The 19,717-nt window shown below is 35.4% G+C and overlaps 1 protein-coding gene and 1 non-coding gene across 2 annotated transcripts in view; both read left to right on the top strand.

The window, feature by feature from the left end:
* AP1G1 (adaptor related protein complex 1 subunit gamma 1) overlaps window positions 1-19,717 on the top strand; it is an 81,244-nt gene that overhangs the window by 44,270 nt on the left and 17,257 nt on the right. The window contains exons 5-16 of the mRNA XM_058707862.1: window positions 951-1,047; window positions 2,249-2,325; window positions 5,527-5,622; window positions 6,082-6,162; window positions 6,368-6,466; window positions 8,952-9,007; window positions 10,589-10,702; window positions 13,991-14,131; window positions 14,910-14,964; window positions 18,578-18,700; window positions 18,866-18,955; window positions 19,561-19,688. Coding sequence (XP_058563845.1) covers window positions 951-1,047; window positions 2,249-2,325; window positions 5,527-5,622; window positions 6,082-6,162; window positions 6,368-6,466; window positions 8,952-9,007; window positions 10,589-10,702; window positions 13,991-14,131; window positions 14,910-14,964; window positions 18,578-18,700; window positions 18,866-18,955; window positions 19,561-19,688 — 1,157 coding nt within the window. The remainder of the gene's footprint in view (window positions 1-950; window positions 1,048-2,248; window positions 2,326-5,526; window positions 5,623-6,081; window positions 6,163-6,367; window positions 6,467-8,951; window positions 9,008-10,588; window positions 10,703-13,990; window positions 14,132-14,909; window positions 14,965-18,577; window positions 18,701-18,865; window positions 18,956-19,560; window positions 19,689-19,717) is intronic.
* On the top strand, window positions 10,988-11,073 carry LOC131500513 (small nucleolar RNA SNORD71). Its single transcript, XR_009256328.1, has one exon. It is a non-coding gene; the product is annotated as a small nucleolar RNA SNORD71 (small nucleolar RNA).

The raw sequence follows: 19,717 nt of genomic DNA on the forward strand, positions 1-19,717 counted from the left end.
TAACCTTCATAAACAAAGGATGTAAAATTTAGAACTCCCAAGAAGTGAACACTTAATATTGCGTCCATTTTAATGGTGTGAGGCAAGATGTTGCAAGGACCACGCTGTTTTCCAGGATCATACACTGTTAATGATAACTGCAAACCAAAGCCAGTGCTTTCTCTTAAAGAATGTGTGGCTGCTCTTGTTCAGAAAATACATTATTTCATTAAATAAAACATTCCTCTGGACTGGTAAAAATCTTTTTCTCCCAAATATAACTTGGGAAGAATTAGCTGAAATCTTTTCTAGTTAATATATCTAAACTTGTATGGTATTTAACTCCAACAAATAGTAGTTATGGTTACTTTTGGTGGGCAGAATCAAAGTCAGTCTTTGTATATTTCTTTCCAGTGAACAAGCCAAGACCATCTTTTCTTCAGTAGAGACTAGCTAATTATTGTTCAAATGGTTTTCTTGATATCAGCAGAGAGTGAATTGGGGAAGGTATAGATATTATTAATAGTAACAGCAGTAGTGTATCTTTCAGTTGCATTGTGTTTTTTTATAAAACCTTTTGGTATCTTACTCAGAAGAATGGTTATCACAGATGGAAGTCTCTGCAAAACTTTGTAAAATCCCACATAAGTTATATTTGTCTGATAAGTTCATGTTAACCATGTTCTAGGAAGTTTTTGTCCACTTATTTAGTAATGTATGAACTAAGGAACAGGTGAGCTAGAAGTTCTCATTAATGAAATAGTATAAATTGGAAAGCCCTAATCAGTTAATATATAATACATCTGATATCTGACTTCTTTCTTCTTTCTTGTTTTAGTAGGTGAACTAGTTGATATGGTTTTTTGTTGGTGGTTTGTTTGGTTTTTTTGGTTTTTTTGTTTTTTTTTTGTAAGATTGGTTGCCCTGACTTAATTGAAATAAATCTTTTGTCCTTTTTATTTTTTTTATAGGCAGCACTATGTGCTGTTCATGTCATCAGGAAGGTTCCTGAACTTATGGAGATGTTTTTACCAGCAACAAAAAATTTATTGAATGAAAAGAACCATGGTAATGTGATTTGGATGTACTTGTAAAGTACTGAGGGAAAAGAGGAATGAGAAAAGGCTTCAGGCAGTGTTGGCCTTCTGTTTCAGTGCAGTGGAGTTGTCTTTCTTCTGTGCATAGATACTTTTCCAGGAAGGGCTGATTGATCAGATCTCTTTCTGCTCTCATAACCCGCTTTTATAATTAGAGATTGGTGCCTTCATAGTTAACTTGTTTTTCATTTTTGGTCTACTTTTACTATATTAAAAGTACTATGTTTAGTTACTAATATTTAGCATAATGTACAAAATATCCTAGCCTTGATTTTCATATGTAAAACACCTTGATTTCCTGGCTATATTATAATAGGAGAAAAAGTTACTTTTTTATTGTCTTGTGATAGGAATGTAAGATTTATGAAAATACTTTAGGTTACTTGTAATAGGAATTTATAATAAGTACTTAGATACCTTCATATTAAATGAGAGAGAAATTAAATGGAACATGGGTATTCTTTCCCAGACATTTTATTCTTATTTTGAAGTCAGTGAAACAGGTTCTGAGTAAAGAAAATTCATGTGTCCTACTAAATGCTAAGAGAAAAAATGGTAAGGTATATTTAGTTTGGATTAATTAATTAATCCAAAGGATTAATTCAGTCCTGTGCCCAGAAGGCTCAGAATATACTTGTTGAACAAATTAATGGTTAGGGTACTTATTTATTATTAGTGGGAACTGTTGTGAGATCCTTTTTATTGTCTGTGGAACAAGCATGTTCACTTTGTCATCCATAATTACCTGGAGTTGTGATATATTTTATTTGGAAATTTACAGTCTTAATAAGATTTCTGCTTCTAGAATTATCAGAACTCAGCTAACAGCTTATAAAGTATGGAGCAGATGATACCTAGCTTATATTGACTGTGAGCATGTCCTTATGGATATTCCCGGATGGAGAGACACATGTGTTGGTTGTCATTTTTTAGCAATTATCTTGGTAACATAATTGTTTAAAATATTCTGATTTGACTGCCTTGGCCAGTATTAAACCAGGCATCTATTAAACACTTCCTTTGTATTCACCTCAATGCTTAGCTTCTTTGGGAGAGTAAAAAATAAAAGTAGCAACTATCCTTTTGGAATTGACCTTCAGAACTCAAAGCCCTGTTCTATGAAGCTGAATATAGAGCCTCATTTTTAGTTTTTGTTTGCTCTTTTATTTCAGGTGTCCTTCACACATCTGTAGTCCTCCTCACAGAAATGTGTGAACGAAGCCCAGACATGCTTGCACATTTCAGAAAGGTAGGCACCATTCTATATGCCTAAGCCTTTCTTGATTGAAAAATGATTTTCGTGAAAAACACATGGTTTTCTCAGTTATGAATTTTCTTTTGAAAGGAAGCTATTGAACTGAATAAAGGACTTGACCAGCCCTGCTGCGTGGTAGGGCTGGGAGCCAGATTTAGGCATATAAGAACTGGCAGTAGTACAGTGTTTTCTCTTTCATAATAGAAGTCTTCTCTCATTGTTGGCAGACATACCAGTCTCTCATGTGCTTTATCTGCTGTTTTCACATTGAAGTCAGGAAATGTAACCTGAGGTCAGATTACAAACAGGAATTGTGTGTGTGTGTAAGTGGCGCCGTGTGTGTGTGTGTGTGTGTGTGTGTGTGTGTGTGTGTGTGTGTGTTAAAGACAGGTAATTTTTTTTTTTTAAGGTGAAAACTACAGAGTGGAATTTGACATTATTTTTATGTAACACAGGGTCACCTTCTGTTCATTTTAGGCTGTTGACTGGTGGTGGAAGTCTAGCTTTCTTAAGTCCCTCCCTTCCTTTCTTACAGCATTCTAAAGTGGAAATTTTTGTTTTCTCCACTTTCTTTTAGAAGACAGTAGTAAGGACTTGAAAGCTATACTTTGGGTAGTTACATGCGTTTAATTCCTTTTATAAGGTGTTGATCACTCAATAAATGGGGCCTACTTTGTATTTTAGTTATCATGAGGCTCTAATAGCAGTTCTTTTTTTTTTTTTTTTTTTTTTGGCCTTTTTTTTTTCCTTAGATGTTCATGTCTTGATTAAATAATTGTAAATAGTATGAGGCCCGTATCTGTCCCTAATGCTTGCTTTGTATGTTTTGTTCCTGTTGTCTGTTTGGAATCCTGCTGTATGTTAGAATGAAAAGGTAAGAATTAACCCTCTTTTAGATGGTGCATGCTGGCATTAGGTCCTTAGTAGCTTTTGTGCATCCATCCACAAATGTGGCTTTTAAAAATACACTAACACTGCAGCTGTGCTTAATACTATGAGTTACTTGTTCTTGCAGTTTTGGCTAACTCCCTAGTCCAGTTTTTGTCTTGTCGTTTAAACTCCCAACTCCAAAATCAGCCTTGGATTTCAGTTGCAGCCTTTCCTGAATTCTAAACCTCCTTCTTTGCCATTTCTTCATCTTCACTTGAGAAACTTTGAACGGTTTCCCAGTGGCTTTGATGATGGCAATTCCAGATCAGTTTGGAGACTTGGCACAAAACACTGCTTCTTTTTGAAGTAGATATTTTGAAGCCATGTGTGGGTAACCTCATACTTTAAAAAGCTCTGTATGTATTTCTGAGCTCTCAGTTCAGACCTAGAGCCTTTATTTCCCCCTTACCTGCACTTAATCTTTTCTGGAAGTTTTGGAATATGAAAAGCATTTTGAGGTAGAGTGGGTGGGCATCGACTGATTTTCATGGCTGCAGCCCTTCCCTTTGTCATCTTATTTTTGTCATCAGTTTTAACAACTTACATTTTCATCTGAAAAATAAAGCTGGGTTCCAAGAATCTGTATGTTGAACACTTAGACATTTGTGCTTTTTGCCCCAAGGCAGTTTTAGGTGGTGTGCTGGTTTTTTGTCAGTGAGCAAAACAATTTCTGAATTTAGTAGCCCAAGGAAAAAAGATTTCTCCAAGAAATCAGATTAAACAAATAATTAGGGATATGTGTAGTACAAAAAAGTAGGCCATTGGAAAGTATGCAAGGCGAGCTGCTTTTTGTGCAGAGCTTGGTAACTGGATGATTCCAGCTTAATCACATTTTAAAGCAGTTTATAAATTTATATTATTTTTACCTTTAATATAAATCTGCCTATGGATGACACATTTAATGAGGATTCTGTTTAGAATTTACAGGTCACCATAGTTTAGTTTGTTTTAATTTTGGAGTTGTCCAAGTTAGAATTTTGTTTAAATGACTTAAGGGTCACTTAATTCTGAAGTGTTATGGCCACACTTCTTTAAATTCATGTAGATTATGTTCTCTTACATTTAGAAGTGGGATTTACATGTTGGGAGTGCATACATTGGGCATAGCTTGGCTTTTGTTTTGATCTTGATCTCCTTTTGGAGTTGGGGAATAAGGAGGGAGCAGAGCCAGAACAGTAATTGAGAAAAGTAATTGAGCTGCAACAAAATTGGGGCTGTTCTGATTGCCTCTAAAAGAGATGTGATTCACTTCACTTTGGACACTTGTTTTCTTAATTTTATGTGCTTAGAGTTGTTTATGTAGCTAAATTGAGTTTTTAGTTGGAGCCTGGAAAAATTCCTGTTGTGGCAAATGTTTTGGAATTGGGTTTAATATTAAGTGCTCAATCAACAGAATGAAATGAATGTTAATATTTAAAGCATTTTAAAGTTCAGCTTGGCCGTAGACTTGCCTCTACTATGTGTTACGACTCTAATGGACAAAGTAAAGGAAGGACAAGAAAGGAATTCTGACCATAAGGAATGTATATTAATATAATAAGACAAGAAAGCAGGCAACCAATCAGTCTGTATAATTAAATGCTAAAGTAAAATTTTACCAAAAATTGTATCTTGGGAGTTGAGAATAGGGAAAGGAAATTATTCATGGCCTTGGTGTCTTCTTGAGGTGAAAATAAATTTTTTCATGTGTCTTTTCCCCTTGGTCAGTGCTGAAGGCGTTTGTATTCCTGTTGTTTGTTGGAAAAGACTATAACTAGCCTATCCTAAGAGCAGAGAATTTTTTTTCCTCTGTTTAAGATAGTACATTTTAAAACTATAATTTTAATAAGATCACCAGTATTTTTGGTGATCACATTTTATATCCAAATGTTTGAATGGATAAAAACTGAACATGCATGTGTTACCTAGGTATGTCAAGTTCTATAGAAGTAAAAATGTAGTATGCCCCGTAGGCATCTGTTTGACTTTTTTCCCATAGGCTTTCTGATGTACTGTTATTTGTAGTATCATTGTATATATAACTCTGGAGTAAATAAGTCATTTGTTTTTAATTCACATAAAAATACATATTCCTTCTTGAGTTCTTGGCCTAAATACTCCTAAGTTATATTCATCAAGTGTCAGCAGTATTATATCAGCATATTGTATCAGTAGAATTTTTTTGGATTCAGACCCTTGCACCCTGTTCTTAAGCCAAATCCCCTGCCTGTTCATGAGAAATTCTTTGATGTGCACTGTTTTTTGATGCATCTTTCTTCTCTGCAGCTTGTGCCCCAATTAGTTCGTATTCTAAAGAACCTCATCATGTCGGGATATTCACCAGAACATGATGTTTCTGGTATCAGTGACCCCTTTTTGCAGGTGAGGTTGAAAGAGAATTTTGGAGAAATTAATACTTTTGGAATAGATTGTTTCTTTGCTCTTAAGTTTTTGTCGGTAGAAATTTGGTAATTGATTAAACTAATTACATTAATAAGTGAATAGTGACACAGTTCTGTGCTAAATTAACAGGATAAAATTATAGTTGTAATAGTCAAAATTATGTATTGCATAGAGACTTGACTTGCCAATGTAGTAGATCCCTGCAGGTGGTGGTATCCTTTAGCTGTAAAGTGATGAAGTGTGCCTTGTCTCATTACTTCATTAGGGCATAGAAGCATACATTACTTCTCTAAAGATCATGTTTAAAATTCTTCTGTTTGAATTTTGGCCATTTGTAATGGGATCTAAGACTTCATTTAAGTAATTTGAGTTTCATATCAAGTAAGTTCCTTTGTGTCAGACATTATTTATTGACACTTCTCGTATTTTGCACATTAGGTACGAATTTTGCGGTTATTAAGAATTTTAGGACGAAATGATGATGACTCAAGTGAAGCTATGAATGATATATTAGCACAGGTGAGTAGACTCAATCTGCATTATAATGAATCTTCATTTTAGTAGAGCAGGGACCCGAGTGATTGATGGTGGTTAGATGAGCAGTATTTATTTATGTTTCCTCATCAGTGGCTGTAATTAGTCACAAAATGCCTCCTGTTACCTCTGGATATTTTTCGGAAGTGTTGTTTTATCACTTATGTACTGACCTCTTGTGACTTTTCAGGTTGCCACAAATACGGAGACTAGTAAAAATGTAGGAAATGCTATTCTTTATGAAACGGTTTTGACTATCATGGATATAAAGTCAGAGAGTGGACTGCGAGTAAGTCTTTTTAAATCTTCCCTCCCCCCCCCCCCCACATGCATTCCAATTAGAATAATTAGACTTCAGTACTTTGGAAATTAATTGCATTTGGAAATTAACTTTAGGAAAGAGATACAGAATATATAATGCTGTGTTTTGGTATCTAAAGTATCACTCCCTCCATTGAAGGTTTTTGGTATAGATTATAATAAAGTTTGGATGATCTTAGGTATAGGTAGATATATAGATGCTGTTGAGTGAAGGAGACATTTTCAAAAAAGTTTTTACTAGGGCTGTGATTTGAGTCGTTTCCATCACTTCGAACGAGACATCATATTTGAGTTAATCTGTTTTTCTTAAATATTTGTGTGTTTTTTTTTTAAAGAAATAAACACTTAAAAAAAAACTGAAACAGTACAAAAGGTGTGCAGGGAGGAAAATGTCTGTGGGTAGCTTTCACATTCTTCTAGTGGGGAATGTGGTATCCTTTTGTAACATGTTTTTTTCAGAAATTTTTATATTTAAATTGTGTACATGTGTATTTCTTCTCTTACCCACTTTTTGAAACCTTTTTTTGGTACTTTAGACTTACAGAAAAGTTGCAAAAATTGGTTCTGAGTTCCCATATACCCTTCACTCAGTTTCCCCTAATGTTAACATCATGCATAACTATAGATGATTACTGAAACTAAGAAGTTAATACTGGTACCATACTGTTAACTAAATTACAGAATTTATTCAAATTTCACCAATTTTTCTACTTCTGTCCTTTTTCTTCAGGATCCAATCCTTGATCCCACATTGCATTTAATTGTCATGTCTCCTTAGTGTCCTCCAATCTGTGGCACTTCCTCCGTCTTTCCTTGTTCTTTCATGACTGACATTTTTGAAGAGTATTGATCAGTTACTTTGTAGAATGCCCCTCAAATTGGCTCTCTCTGATATTTCTCATAATTAGATTGAGGTTATGCTTTTTTTGGCAAGACCACCACAGAAATGATGTACCCTTCTCAGTATCATATCAGGATGCTATCTACTTGTCTCATTACTGGTGATATTAACCTTGATCATTTGGTTAAAGTGGTGTCTGTTGTGTCTCTCCACTGTAAAGTTATTTTTTTCCCTTGTAATTGAAAATACTTTGAAGGAGACACTTTGAGGCTATGCAAATACCTTGTTCTTAGATTTTTTGCCCACCAATTTTAGTATCCATCAGAGAATCTTGTCTGCTGTAGTTATTTAGGATGGTGTTCCAATCATACTTTTCTCTTTTCCTCATTTTTTCCTCATTAAATAATTGGAATTCTCCTGTAAGGAGAGTTCTCCCTCATGAATTTATTCATTCTTTCAATCACTTAATGATAAAAGAATTGGTAGCTCATAGCCTTATGAGAAACAGATTACTAGATACAGTCCAGTATTTGTATATGGTTCTTTTTGTCTTTAACATTCCAGTAAACAGATAACTTAAAGTAACTTAGGTTAGTTCTCTTCTTCTCCCTACCTTTCGAGCAAAATGGTAACATATATATATTGTCCTGTACCTTACTCTTTTCACCTAATGTTATCTTGGAGCTAGTCCATATTCATGTAGATAAACTATATTCATGTATAGAGACCATTCCCATTAAAAAATAATTATGGTGGAATATACATAATATAAAAGTTACCATTTTAACTGTAGTTTAGTGGCATTAAATACATTCACATTGCTTTGCTACCAGCACTACCATTTATCTTCTGAACTCCTTTGTTTTCCCAAACTGAAACTATGTACCCATTAAACAATAACTTTCCATTATTCTCTACCTCCGATGCCAGACAACCATCATTCTACTTACTGTCTTTGTGAATTTGACTATTGTAGATACCTCATATAAGTGGAATCATAGTATTGTCCTTTTGTAGCTGGCTTATTTCACTTAGTATAATGTCTTCAGGGTTCATCCATGTCGTAGCATGAATGAATTCATTCATGAATGAATCCACTTTTTTTTTCTTTTAAGTTTATTTTATTTATTTTGAAAAAGAGAGAATTCCAGGCAGGCTCCACACTGTTAGTAGGGAGCCTGATGCAGGGCTTGAACTCACAAACCATGAGATCATGATCTGAGCTGAAATATGTGCATATGTACAAGTGTGTTTGTCAGGTAATTCTTAGAAGAATTGTTGAGGCAGAAGTAATATTAAAAAAAAAAAGAATGTGTATATATATATATATATATGTAGCCAGATTTTTCACCAGTGAGGCTGTACCAATATTATTCTCCCACTAACAATATAATTTTAAAATATAATCTTTCAGCAATTACTGTTGAAATAGAATATGATTTTAAGAGTTTGCCTTCAGATTTTTGTTTTGTTTTTGTGTTTTGCTAGCAATCTGTAGAAATACCAACTACCACCTTTAAATTGCTTGCATCATCAGAGGCCAGGAGATGATCCTTAAATGATACAAATATTTTGTTTTCTTCCATTTTTAACCAGTGCTGTTTCTCTGTAGGTCCTAGCCATAAACATCCTGGGTCGTTTCTTATTGAACAATGATAAGAATATTAGGTAAGTCAACTGAAGAATATCTTGTACTTTGGTTTTATAAACTCAGTGTTTTCAAGAGTGACTTTGCTCAAAATTGCACATGGATTGAATGACTTATCTAGAACTTCAACTCAGGATTTTTATTTTTAGCCTGATCTTAAGACTACTGTTTTGTAAAGAATATGAGGATTTACCTCATGACTAAATTTACTTTTGTTTACACTGTTAGCATTAGAAGTCGGCAGACTTTCTGTGAAGGAGCAGATGGTCAATATTTTAGGCTCTGTGGGCCTTAGAGTCTCTGTGGCAGCTACTCAACTCTGCCTCTTGGTATGAAAGCGCACAGACTATGTAAATGATGAGTGTGGCTATATTCCATTAAAAATTCATTTATAAAATCACACAGCAGAAGGCTAGAGTCTTGTAGGTAGAGGCTGTGATTTGCTGACCTCTACTCCAAATTAAGAAGAAAAATAACATTTTGTGTAGCAAACCTGGAATATGTGAACTCTAGCTCATTTTTTTAGGTAGATCAATTTATTGGTATTTTATTTTGTTATATTCCTTTGTGTAGTGTATCCTGCTTGCCCTTTTTCCTGTTTTAATCAGGAAAAAAAATTTCTTATGTTGAGCATTTAAAAATATGTAAATAACACCTGAATTATCTCCTCCTTCCAAAAGAATTTTTATTTATTTATTTATTTTTTCAAGTGTTCATTTATTTATTTTGAAAGAGAGAGAGAGATCACAAGCAGGAGCAGGGGCAGACAGAGAGGAGAGAGAATCCCAAGCAGGCTCCCTGCTGTCAGCACGGAGCCCAGTGGTAGGGCTCTGTCCCACAAACTGTGAAATCATGACCTGAGCCAAAATGAAGAGTTGGATGCTTAACCAACTGAGCCACCCAGGCACCCCCCCAAAAGAATTTTCAAATACTTGAATAGTTTTTTTAAAAAAGTTTATTTATTTATTTATTTATTTATTTATTTATTTATTTATTTATTTAGTGTGCGCACACAAGTTGGGGAGGGGCAGAGAGAAGGAGAGACAGAATCCCAAGCAGGCTCCGCAACATCAGCACAGCACCTAATGTGGAGCTCAAACCTACAAACTGTGAGGTCATGACTTGAGCCAACACCAAGAGTCGGACGCTTAACCGACTGCGCCACCCAGGCACCCCTCAGATACTTAAACCTTAAAAGTGAAGGCTTTATAGGGGCAGTTTTGGTACCAGTATCAAAAGCAAGAAAATATAAATGGTAAATTGAAATAATATCCTCTTGCATTTTGGGTCTAAGGAAAGGCATAATATATGCTTATTTTGTTGTACTATTTGGAAGAATTAAAAGGATGGAATTAGTCACTTTTAGAAGTTTAAATGGACTTGACCATGAATGCAAGTCTGAATTTTCCTGGTTACCACTACTTAAGATTATAGTGTCTTTTACACCTTTAAAATAATACCATTATACTCACTAACTCTGTCTTGTCTTTTAAATATTTAAAAATATTTAGTCATTAGATGTCTTCTTTGTCATTATTTTAGAGAAGAACTATCCCGACTTTTACATTTTAATTTGTCTTCTGCAACTTTGTTTCATACAGATACGTAGCTTTGACATCTTTGTTGAAGACTGTGCAGACAGATCATAATGCAGTACAGAGGCACAGAAGCACAATTGTGGACTGTTTAAAAGATTTGGATGTCTCAATAAAACGGTAATAGATTGTTGATGGTTCTCTGCCCCAGCCCCCACTTGATAACTTTGTAATGGTTTTGAGAGTGAGAATGTTGACATTTGCTTATTTACTCCTTATTTGCACAGATGAACTCCCTGCTGAGTAAATCCTTTTTAAGAAAGGATTGGTAGGGAGAAGGTTAGGTCAGTGAAGGAGGCCAATAAGGAATACTAATGTGCACACTAAAGTTGTCCTTGGTTCTTTGATAAATAAACAGGTACAGGTAAGCTGGACGAAAGTCTGCTTAACAGAGGTACTGCGCTCTGTGTGCTGGAGGATGAAAATACGGAGTGATCCATCGGCTAAGTGATTTATCACAATGCTGAAACTCATATTGCTGACAGCACACATTTTCTCACAGTACTTCTGCCCCAAGATACTAGAGGCAGCTGTGTTTTTTAGAACAGCACATCTAGGAATGACTGTTAGGCAGCAGATAGCACTTTGCAAAGGCATCAATTCTTTTCCTCGACAGACTGACTCTACTGATTGTCCTATTGTAAGAAGTGAAGATGTTTGTAAAATCTAATTTTAGTTGGCCTCAGTGAACTTTTGTTTGTATGTTCAAAATCAGAATAAATGAGATTTGAAATGATCTCTGAAACCATTCATTTAACAAATATCTATTCATACTGAGTTCCTTTATTTGCAGAGAGCATATGCTAAGTACATGGGCAATCTAAAGATACAACCTAAACTCAGCAACAATAACTCACCTAGTGCTTTGCACAGGATTTTTTTTAATTAAAAAAATTAAAAAAATTTTTTTTAATTAAAAAAATTAAAAAATTAAAAAAAAATTTTAATTAAAATTAAAAAATGGTGTTTTTTACATTTATTCGTTTTTGAGAGACATAGAGACACAGAGTATAAGCGGGGGAGGGGCAGAGAAAGGGGGAGCTGTCAGCATAGAGCCCGATGCAGGGCTGTAACTCACAAACCGTGAAATCATGACCTGAGCTAAAGTCGGACACTTAACCGACTGAGCCACCCGGGCACCCCTAAAAAAAAAATTTTTTTTTTAAAGATTTTGTTTTTAAGTAATCTCTTCATCCAATGTAGGGCTCAAACCTACAACCCTGAGATCAAGAGTTGTATGTTCTACCACCTGAGCCAGCCAGGTGCCCCAGGATTTTTTATTTTATTTTATTTTTTCAACGTTTTTTTTTTTTTTTTTTTTTTTTTTTTATTTTTGGAACAGAGAGAGACAGAGCATGAACGGGGGAGGGGCAGAGAGAGAGGGAGACACAGAATTGGAAACAGGCTCCAGGCTCCGAGCCATCAGCCCAGAGCCTGACGCGGGGCTCGAACTCACAGACTGCGAGATCGTGACCTGGCTGAAGTCGGACGCTTAACCGACTGCGCCACCCAGGCGCCCCTATTTTATTTTATTTTTATTTTTTTGAATGTTTATTTGCTTCTTAGTGAGAGAGACAGAGCGTGAGCAGAGGAGGGGCAGAGGGAAAGGGAGACACACAATCTGAAGCAGGCTCCAGGCTCCGAGCTGTCAGCACAGAGCCCGACATGGGGCTCGAACCCACGAACCATGAGATCATGACTTGGGTCAAAGACAGACCCGTAACCAACTGAGCTACTCAGGTTCCCCAACCCAGGATTTTTTTTATGCGTGTGCTTTCCACAGAATGTATAAGCACCCTCTCAGTTGGTTCTCAGAGTGAGCCAGTGAGACAGACTAGACAATTAACTTCTATCCCCAGTTAACAGATTAGTTAAAATACAGTCCCAAAAGAATCAAATGATTTCCTCTAAACCTATGTGTTGGACAGGGCAGACCTGGGAATAGAAATCAGACCTTCTGACTCCTATTGTGTTATTTCTCTATTACTCATGACAGGGCTTTGCATATCAAACGTAAAATCCCTGTCTCTTTGACAGGGTATTTAACAGTAGAAGTTCAGACTCTGAAGCCTGAATGCCTCATTTAAAATCCTGACTATGTTCTTATTAAACTTGATGGTAGTTATTTAAACTTTCTCTGCCTCAGTTGTCCCATATGTAAAATGCAAATACAAGAGCACCCACTACAAAGGTTATGCAGGACTAATTGGATTATTATATGTAAAGGACTTAAGCACCATCTAAGAATTAACTATTAGTGGATTTCTGTAAAGATTGAACGTTGTTTATAGATTGGCCAAGATAAAAGTATTTTATACTTATTAAATTGGTATTTTAAAAGTCAAATCATATACTATGTTTGAAATTATTGACCAAATACGAAAAGATTCATGCAGTAATCTATGTTAAACATTTTGGTTTTCCTTTGATTGCTAAATTTGATAACGCAGTTCCAGAAACTCTTATTGCTCTCATGGTACGCGCCCTTTTTTCCTTTTCATGGCCCTCATTGTTTCATTTTCCCTGCCCAGCTTTATTGAGATAAAATTAATATAAACATTGTGTAAGTGTAAGGTGCATTGAATTAGTATACTTATGTGTTGTAAAATAGTTACCCCTGGAGCTTAGTTAACATACTTACCTTTTCTTTTTTGTGATAAGAATATTTAAGATCTACTCTCTTAGCAACTTTCAATTATATAATACGCTCTTATTATTAACTGTAGTCATCATGCTGCACATTAGATCTCCAGAACTTACTCATTTTATAATTGAGGTTTGTATCCTTTGACCAACATCTCCATCCTTTCCCCCCACCCTCGAGACCCTGGTAACCACTATTCTAGTCTGTTTCTATGCTTTTGGCTTTTTTACCTTCCAGATGGAAGTGATACCATACAATATTTGTCTTTCTCTGACTTATCTCACTTACCATAATGTCCTATGGTGTGTTTTTATTCTAATTTTCTTATATATCTTTTGATGTAAACTGTTACATCATTTTTGGACAGAAGTGGATGTAATAAAGAGAATATGGTGACTTTATCACATTTTTAAGAAATAATGCAAAGAGGTATTCTCATTGGGTAATCATTTTGTTACTTCTCTTGTTTAGCCTTTTGAGTGTTCAAAATTTCAGATGCATAGAATAGACTTTGGAACCCAAACTGCATTTTTGGTGACAAGTAGTGTGTCTCTTGGAGCTTTGTAAAGAAAAGTGTTGAATGAAAATTCAGAATGTTAAAAGTAACTTTGATAACTTTGGCTATCATGTATGTATGAAGATTGGGATCACAAAATCGTGCAAGGGCATAGAACCCATCTGCCAGTGTTCAGAAACAACACATCTGGGTTTTTGTTTCATTCCCACTATAAATATCATAACTTTTTTTCCCCCCCCTCTGCAAGGCGTGCAATGGAATTGAGTTTTGCCCTGGTAAATGGGAATAATATCCGAGGCATGATGAAGGAATTACTTTATTTTCTGGATTCATGTGAGCCAGAATTTAAAGCAGACTGTGCATCTGGAATCTTTCTTGCTGCAGAAAAGTAAGACTTAATTTTTACATTTATTGGTAAAAGATGCTTGGAACTTTTTGAAAGCATCTTTAAAACATGGAAAAAATATTGTAAACCTGTTTAAAACATAAGATGTTTATTTCAGGCTCCCAATTATAAATTTGCTTCATTTAAAAAATAAAGAAACGAAAGAAATTTGCTTCGTTAGAAGGCCATTCTAACCAGTATTTAAGTATGCTAAGACCAAAAAGAATCCTACTTTTATAAAATCTCTTTGTATATCTATTTTTTAACTTCTCGTCTGTGAAGAAGAGAATACAAAAGTGTTTGGATTTTTTTTGGTAGAGAATAGAAAAATTACAGCATTGAATTGTTCTGTGTAAAACTCTTAGGAAGAAGTACCTCAGTTTTGGTAGTATGGTTATTTCTCCTCTCTGCACTGTGATTTTAAGGGAATGAGTTTCTAGTCCTGGTGTTGCCTGGGTCTGGGAACAGTCCCTTTTCTTCTTTTTCTTTGTCTTCCTGCTTTGTCTTTATGATTTGTTTTCTGAAAAACTGAGTTGGAGTCCCATTTCTCAGTTCAGCAACTCCTATTGCAATTATTATGTGAAACATCTAAATTTGACTTTGCCCCATTTCATTACCCTTTGAAATGGAGGTAGCTGCTAGATTTGAAGATGAAATATGTCAAAAATAATCACTTCACCAGTAAGCCTAAAAAGTCTGTAGCACAGGATTTTTGAAAGTCACCGAGCACAGTATACTTCACAGGTTCCAATGTTTTTATCTGGTGCCATTATTTTCTCAGGTATGCACCTTCCAAACGGTGGCATATAGACACAATTATGCGTGTTCTGACAACGGTAAGTAGCTTTTGTTTTTGTTTTTTTTTTTTTAGTCAACATATACTAAGTGCTGGATGAGGCAGACAAAGCCTTTGTTCTCACAAAGCTTACATTTTAGTTCTAGTGGGGGAGATAGGAACTCCGTGGAGAAATATGTACTATCCAGTTAGGCAGGAAAAACTACTACGAACAATAGTGAAGCTGACTGAAGCAGCGTGAAGGACTCCAGCGACAGCAGCGAAGAATGGAAGGTGGGGCAAAGGGCCAAGTCTTTTAGGTAGAGTAGTCCACACAGGTCGCTCACAGGAGGTAACAGTTGAGGAGAGAGCTTGATGAAATGAGGAGCCGTGCAAAGATTTGGGGGAACAGCAAGTGTTGCAAAGCCCTTAAGTAGCAACAAGTGTGGCCTGCTTGGAGAGCAACAAGAAGGCAAGTGAAGCCAGTAGGTAGCATGAGAGGCAGAGAATGGTAGGATTGATACAGGGGCTCCATTATATAGGGCCTCATAGGAGTTGGGAATTTTTGTTTTTAATATGATAGGAAGCCATTGGAAGCTTTTGCATGACTATAAATTTATTATGGATTTAAAAGTATGGTTTTATAAGATATTCTTTTTTAACAGTCAAAATGGAAGTGTAGTGGTGTATAAAGAAAACACAAGTATCTATGTCTAATTATTGTCACTGAAGTAGATACCATTAAGGGAAACTTTTACACATTTTGTCCCATCAAAATTTGAAACTTTCATAGCAAAAGGGAAAAGAATCTACAAAGCTGAAACAAATGACAACTAGGGGAAAAACACTATACCATATGACAGCATGGTAATATCTTTATAAATAATTTACAGTTAATAGGAAAAATCAAATACTGTAATGGAGAAATTGGCATTTGAACAGATATTTCACAAAAGAAGAAAGAAATGGTTAGTTAACATTGAAAAATACCATTGTTAATAAAGAAATAGTAAGTAAAATTACAAGTGGGGTATCATTTTTCACTTGTCATACTTTTTAACCTACTTCCTAGTGTTAGGAAAGAGAAATAGGTGGTGTAGTCTCCACTTCATATTGGATATAAAATGGTGCTTTCTGGAGTAAACTTCGGTAGCCTATAGCAAAAGTCTTAGTTTGTACCTTTTAACTCATTAATTCTTTTCTTAAGAATTTATCTTGGAAAAATAAAAGGGCAAGTATACAGAAATGTATATACAAAGGTGTTCATCCCAATCTTGTTTATAATGGGGGAATGTTGGAAATAAGTACAAGTCTCCAAATAGGCATTGGTTAAGGAAATTATGAAACATCTGTAGGAAGGAATGATATCATTAAAATTGTGATGTGTGTATGTGTATTTGTTGTTGTGGAATTCTGTCTGTGACACAGTAGTTTTCTAGTTTACTTGCAATGAATTAACTTTGTAAAAGGTTAATACATGAACTTAATAACAGGGGAATTATATATATATTTTTTTAATTTTTTTTTTAACGTTTATTTATTTTTGAGACAGAGAGAGACAGAGCGTGAACGGGGGAGGGTCAGAGAGAGAGGGAGACACAGAATCTGAAACAGGCTCTAGGCTCTGAGCAGTCAGCACAGAGCCCAACGTGGGGCTTGAACCCACAGACCGCGAGATCATGACCTGAGCTGAAGTCCGACGCTTAACTGACCGAGCCACCCAGGCGCCCCAGGGGAATTATATTTTAACAAAAGATACAAATCAGGATGCATTTTGGGTTTTTTTATAAGGATCAAAAGAAGAGAAAAAAGAGCTTCTGAGGAAAAATGTTGTCAAAATCAAAGCCATTCTTTTTAATGCTCCTACTTTTCATTTTTCCAGTTATATAATCTTATTGTGTCCTACAGTTTTTCTTCTTTAACCTGTTGATGTGCTGGATTACATTAATTGATTTTTGAATGTTGAACTAACCTTCCATACCTGGAATAAATCCCACACAGTCGTGGTGTATAGTTCTTTTTATACATTGTTCTATTTGATTTGCTAATACACTTTTTAGGATTTTTGCATCTATATTCATAGAGATAGTGGTCTATAGTTTTCTTTGATCTATGTGTTATTTAATTTAATTTCTGAATATTTGGGGATTTCTTATCTGTTACTGATTTCTAGTTAAATCCTGTATGATTTTAGTTCTTTTAGATTTGAGATGTTTTTTATGGCCCAGAATGTGGTTTGTCTTGATGAATGTTCCATTTGACCTTGAGAAGAATGTGTATTTTGCTGTTGGATAAAGTGGGCTGTAAATGTCATTTAGATCATGTTGATGCTTTCTGTTATTTAAAACACTCTGCTTTCTGGTGCCTGGGTGGCTCAGTCAGTTAAGCGTCTGACTCTTGTCCTTAGCTCAGGTCTTGATCACAGGGTCATGAGTTCAAGCCCCTCATTGGTCTCCACACTGGGTTTGAAAACTATTTAAAATAATAATAATTAAATAAATAAACAACACTCTGCTTTCTCCCATTTGGGAAGAATGAAACAAATTACCTGTTCTTTAGCTTCTGTCTTTAGCATTTTGACCTTTTTCCCAAACTTCTCTCTGAGTCTTTGTGTTTTTTAACAAGAGTGAGGGGTATCCCAATCACCTGGGTTTGTTTCCTTTTCTTTCTTTCTTTCTTTCTTTCTTTCTTTCTTTCTTTCTTTCTTTCTTTCTTTCTTTCTTTCTTTCTTTGTTTCCTTTTCCTGGTCTCACTCTTGAAAAGCTCCCTCTTTCTTTCTCTCTTTCCCTCTGTTTCCTTTTCCTGGTCTCACTCGTAAATCAGATCTGCTGCTCTGTCTAGTAATGGGAGCTTGATCAAGGTGGGCTGATAGGCACAGGTTCCACTGTTTTTATGTCCTGTACAGCCTTGTTATAATGCTCTGACAAGGATGAGATTTAGCTTCCTTGTTGGTGTTAAATAGCTTTACTTTGTTTCATGGTTGCAAATACTATTTCAGATTCCACTAGTCAAGAGAATATTAAAGAGACCAGGTTTATTTTTGTTTTTAAAGTGTGGATGGTTAAGTACAAAATACTTCCCATTTGTGTGACTGATGGTTCTATAATGTTTATAAATTCTAGTTTTTAAAGGACAGTGTGATGTTTTAAATCGAAGTTTTAAAAAGAATACTATTTATTTAATTCTTATTTCACATGCTGCCCTTTTGGACCTCTGATATACACCCCCGTCTCCTTCCCCCAGAGTGATGTGGCTGCTATAGGTAGCCTGTGTGATTTTAACTGTACTGGGGAGTTGTGAGAAGGCAGAGGTGGTTGTAATTAAGTTTGCAGTGAATATTCTACTTAAATTTTTGAAATCTTAGGCTTAATCTGTTTTGAGTAGAAAAGGTCTTTCTTGAAATTTTAATCCTTTATATTTTACTTTTCCTTTGACAAAGGACATTTTGTTTTATTTTTTGTAAAATTGAAAAACTTAGAATATTCATTTAAATAAGAAGTAAGCAATTTGAATAAGTAAGACTTTGAAGTTTGAGCTGCTTATGAATCTGAGAATTGGAACCAACTTTATCGTGGAGGGTGTTTTGTAGTAGTCTCCTTTGAATAGAAGCAGTAGCCAACACTTCTTATCATTATGATGTGTTTCTAGGGATAACTGTTTGCATTTCCTTTTAGGCAGGAAGCTATGTTCGTGATGACGCAGTCCCTAACTTGATCCAGCTAATAACCAATAGTGTGGAGATGCATGCCTATACTGTCCAGCGCTTGTACAAAGCAATTCTTGGTGATTATTCTCAAGTAGGTACTTTCTACTTTGGTGGGGAAATTACCCATTAGTTCCTGGTGTGTTCTTACTACTAACACTCTAGATGTGCCTTGGTTTCATCTTTTATGATTAGATGATCTGCATTAATCCTTGCAAGGATTGAAAGCCTTTGACAAATGGTGACTTTCTTTTGACAGCAACCTTTGGTACAAGTCGCTGCATGGTGTATAGGTGAATATGGAGATCTTCTTGTATCAGGCCAGTGTGAAGAGGAAGAGCCTATTCAGGTACTCCTTGTCACTCTTTAAGGAGGGAGGAAAATAGTGTTTTGGTTTATAAAAGGTTAGTGTTTAATGAGGAGTTGAGGTTGATTCCTTGAAAACCTTTTAAAGAAGTAATCCCAGAATTATATTGGGAAACTTGCCAGTTTTTGAGATGGAATTTAGCTGCCCTGATGAGATTTAAAACCATCTGCAGATCTACTTTTCACCCTTTGGCTTGATAACAAATAGACCTATCCATGTCTGCATTTGCTTATCAAAGAACTGGCTTTAGGAGAAATTGTGGCAACAACACTTGAACTCTGTTTATCTTGTTATTTTCTTTACTTCTACCTTTTGAAGCTGTATATGTCTCTCAGTACCCACTGGGTGTTTTCCTTTTTTTTTTTTTTTTTTTAAACCTCCTTCCTACGTGCTTCTGATTGATGATGGATCAGTTTTTACAGTTACTCTGGCAAAGCACAGTTAGTGTTAAAGTTTTGGTAATGATGGTGGCATCCTGTGACTTGGTATCTGATTTAGATCTTTACTGTTAGGATTCATCCTGCATTTTTTTGTTTTGTTTTGTTTTGTTTTTGTTGTTTGTTTGTTTGTTTTGTTTTTCTCTCCAGGTAACAGAAGATGAAGTGTTGGATATTTTAGAAAGTGTCCTCATCTCTAATATGTCCACCTCTGTGACACGAGGTTATGCCCTCACTGCCATTATGAAGCTTTCTACTAGATTCACCTGTACTGTAAAGTGAGTATGGAGAAAAAGTAGGATGAACA

Source organism: Neofelis nebulosa, chromosome 17, assembly GCF_028018385.1.
Source record: "Neofelis nebulosa isolate mNeoNeb1 chromosome 17, mNeoNeb1.pri, whole genome shotgun sequence".
Lineage (NCBI taxonomy): Eukaryota > Metazoa > Chordata > Mammalia > Carnivora > Felidae > Neofelis > Neofelis nebulosa.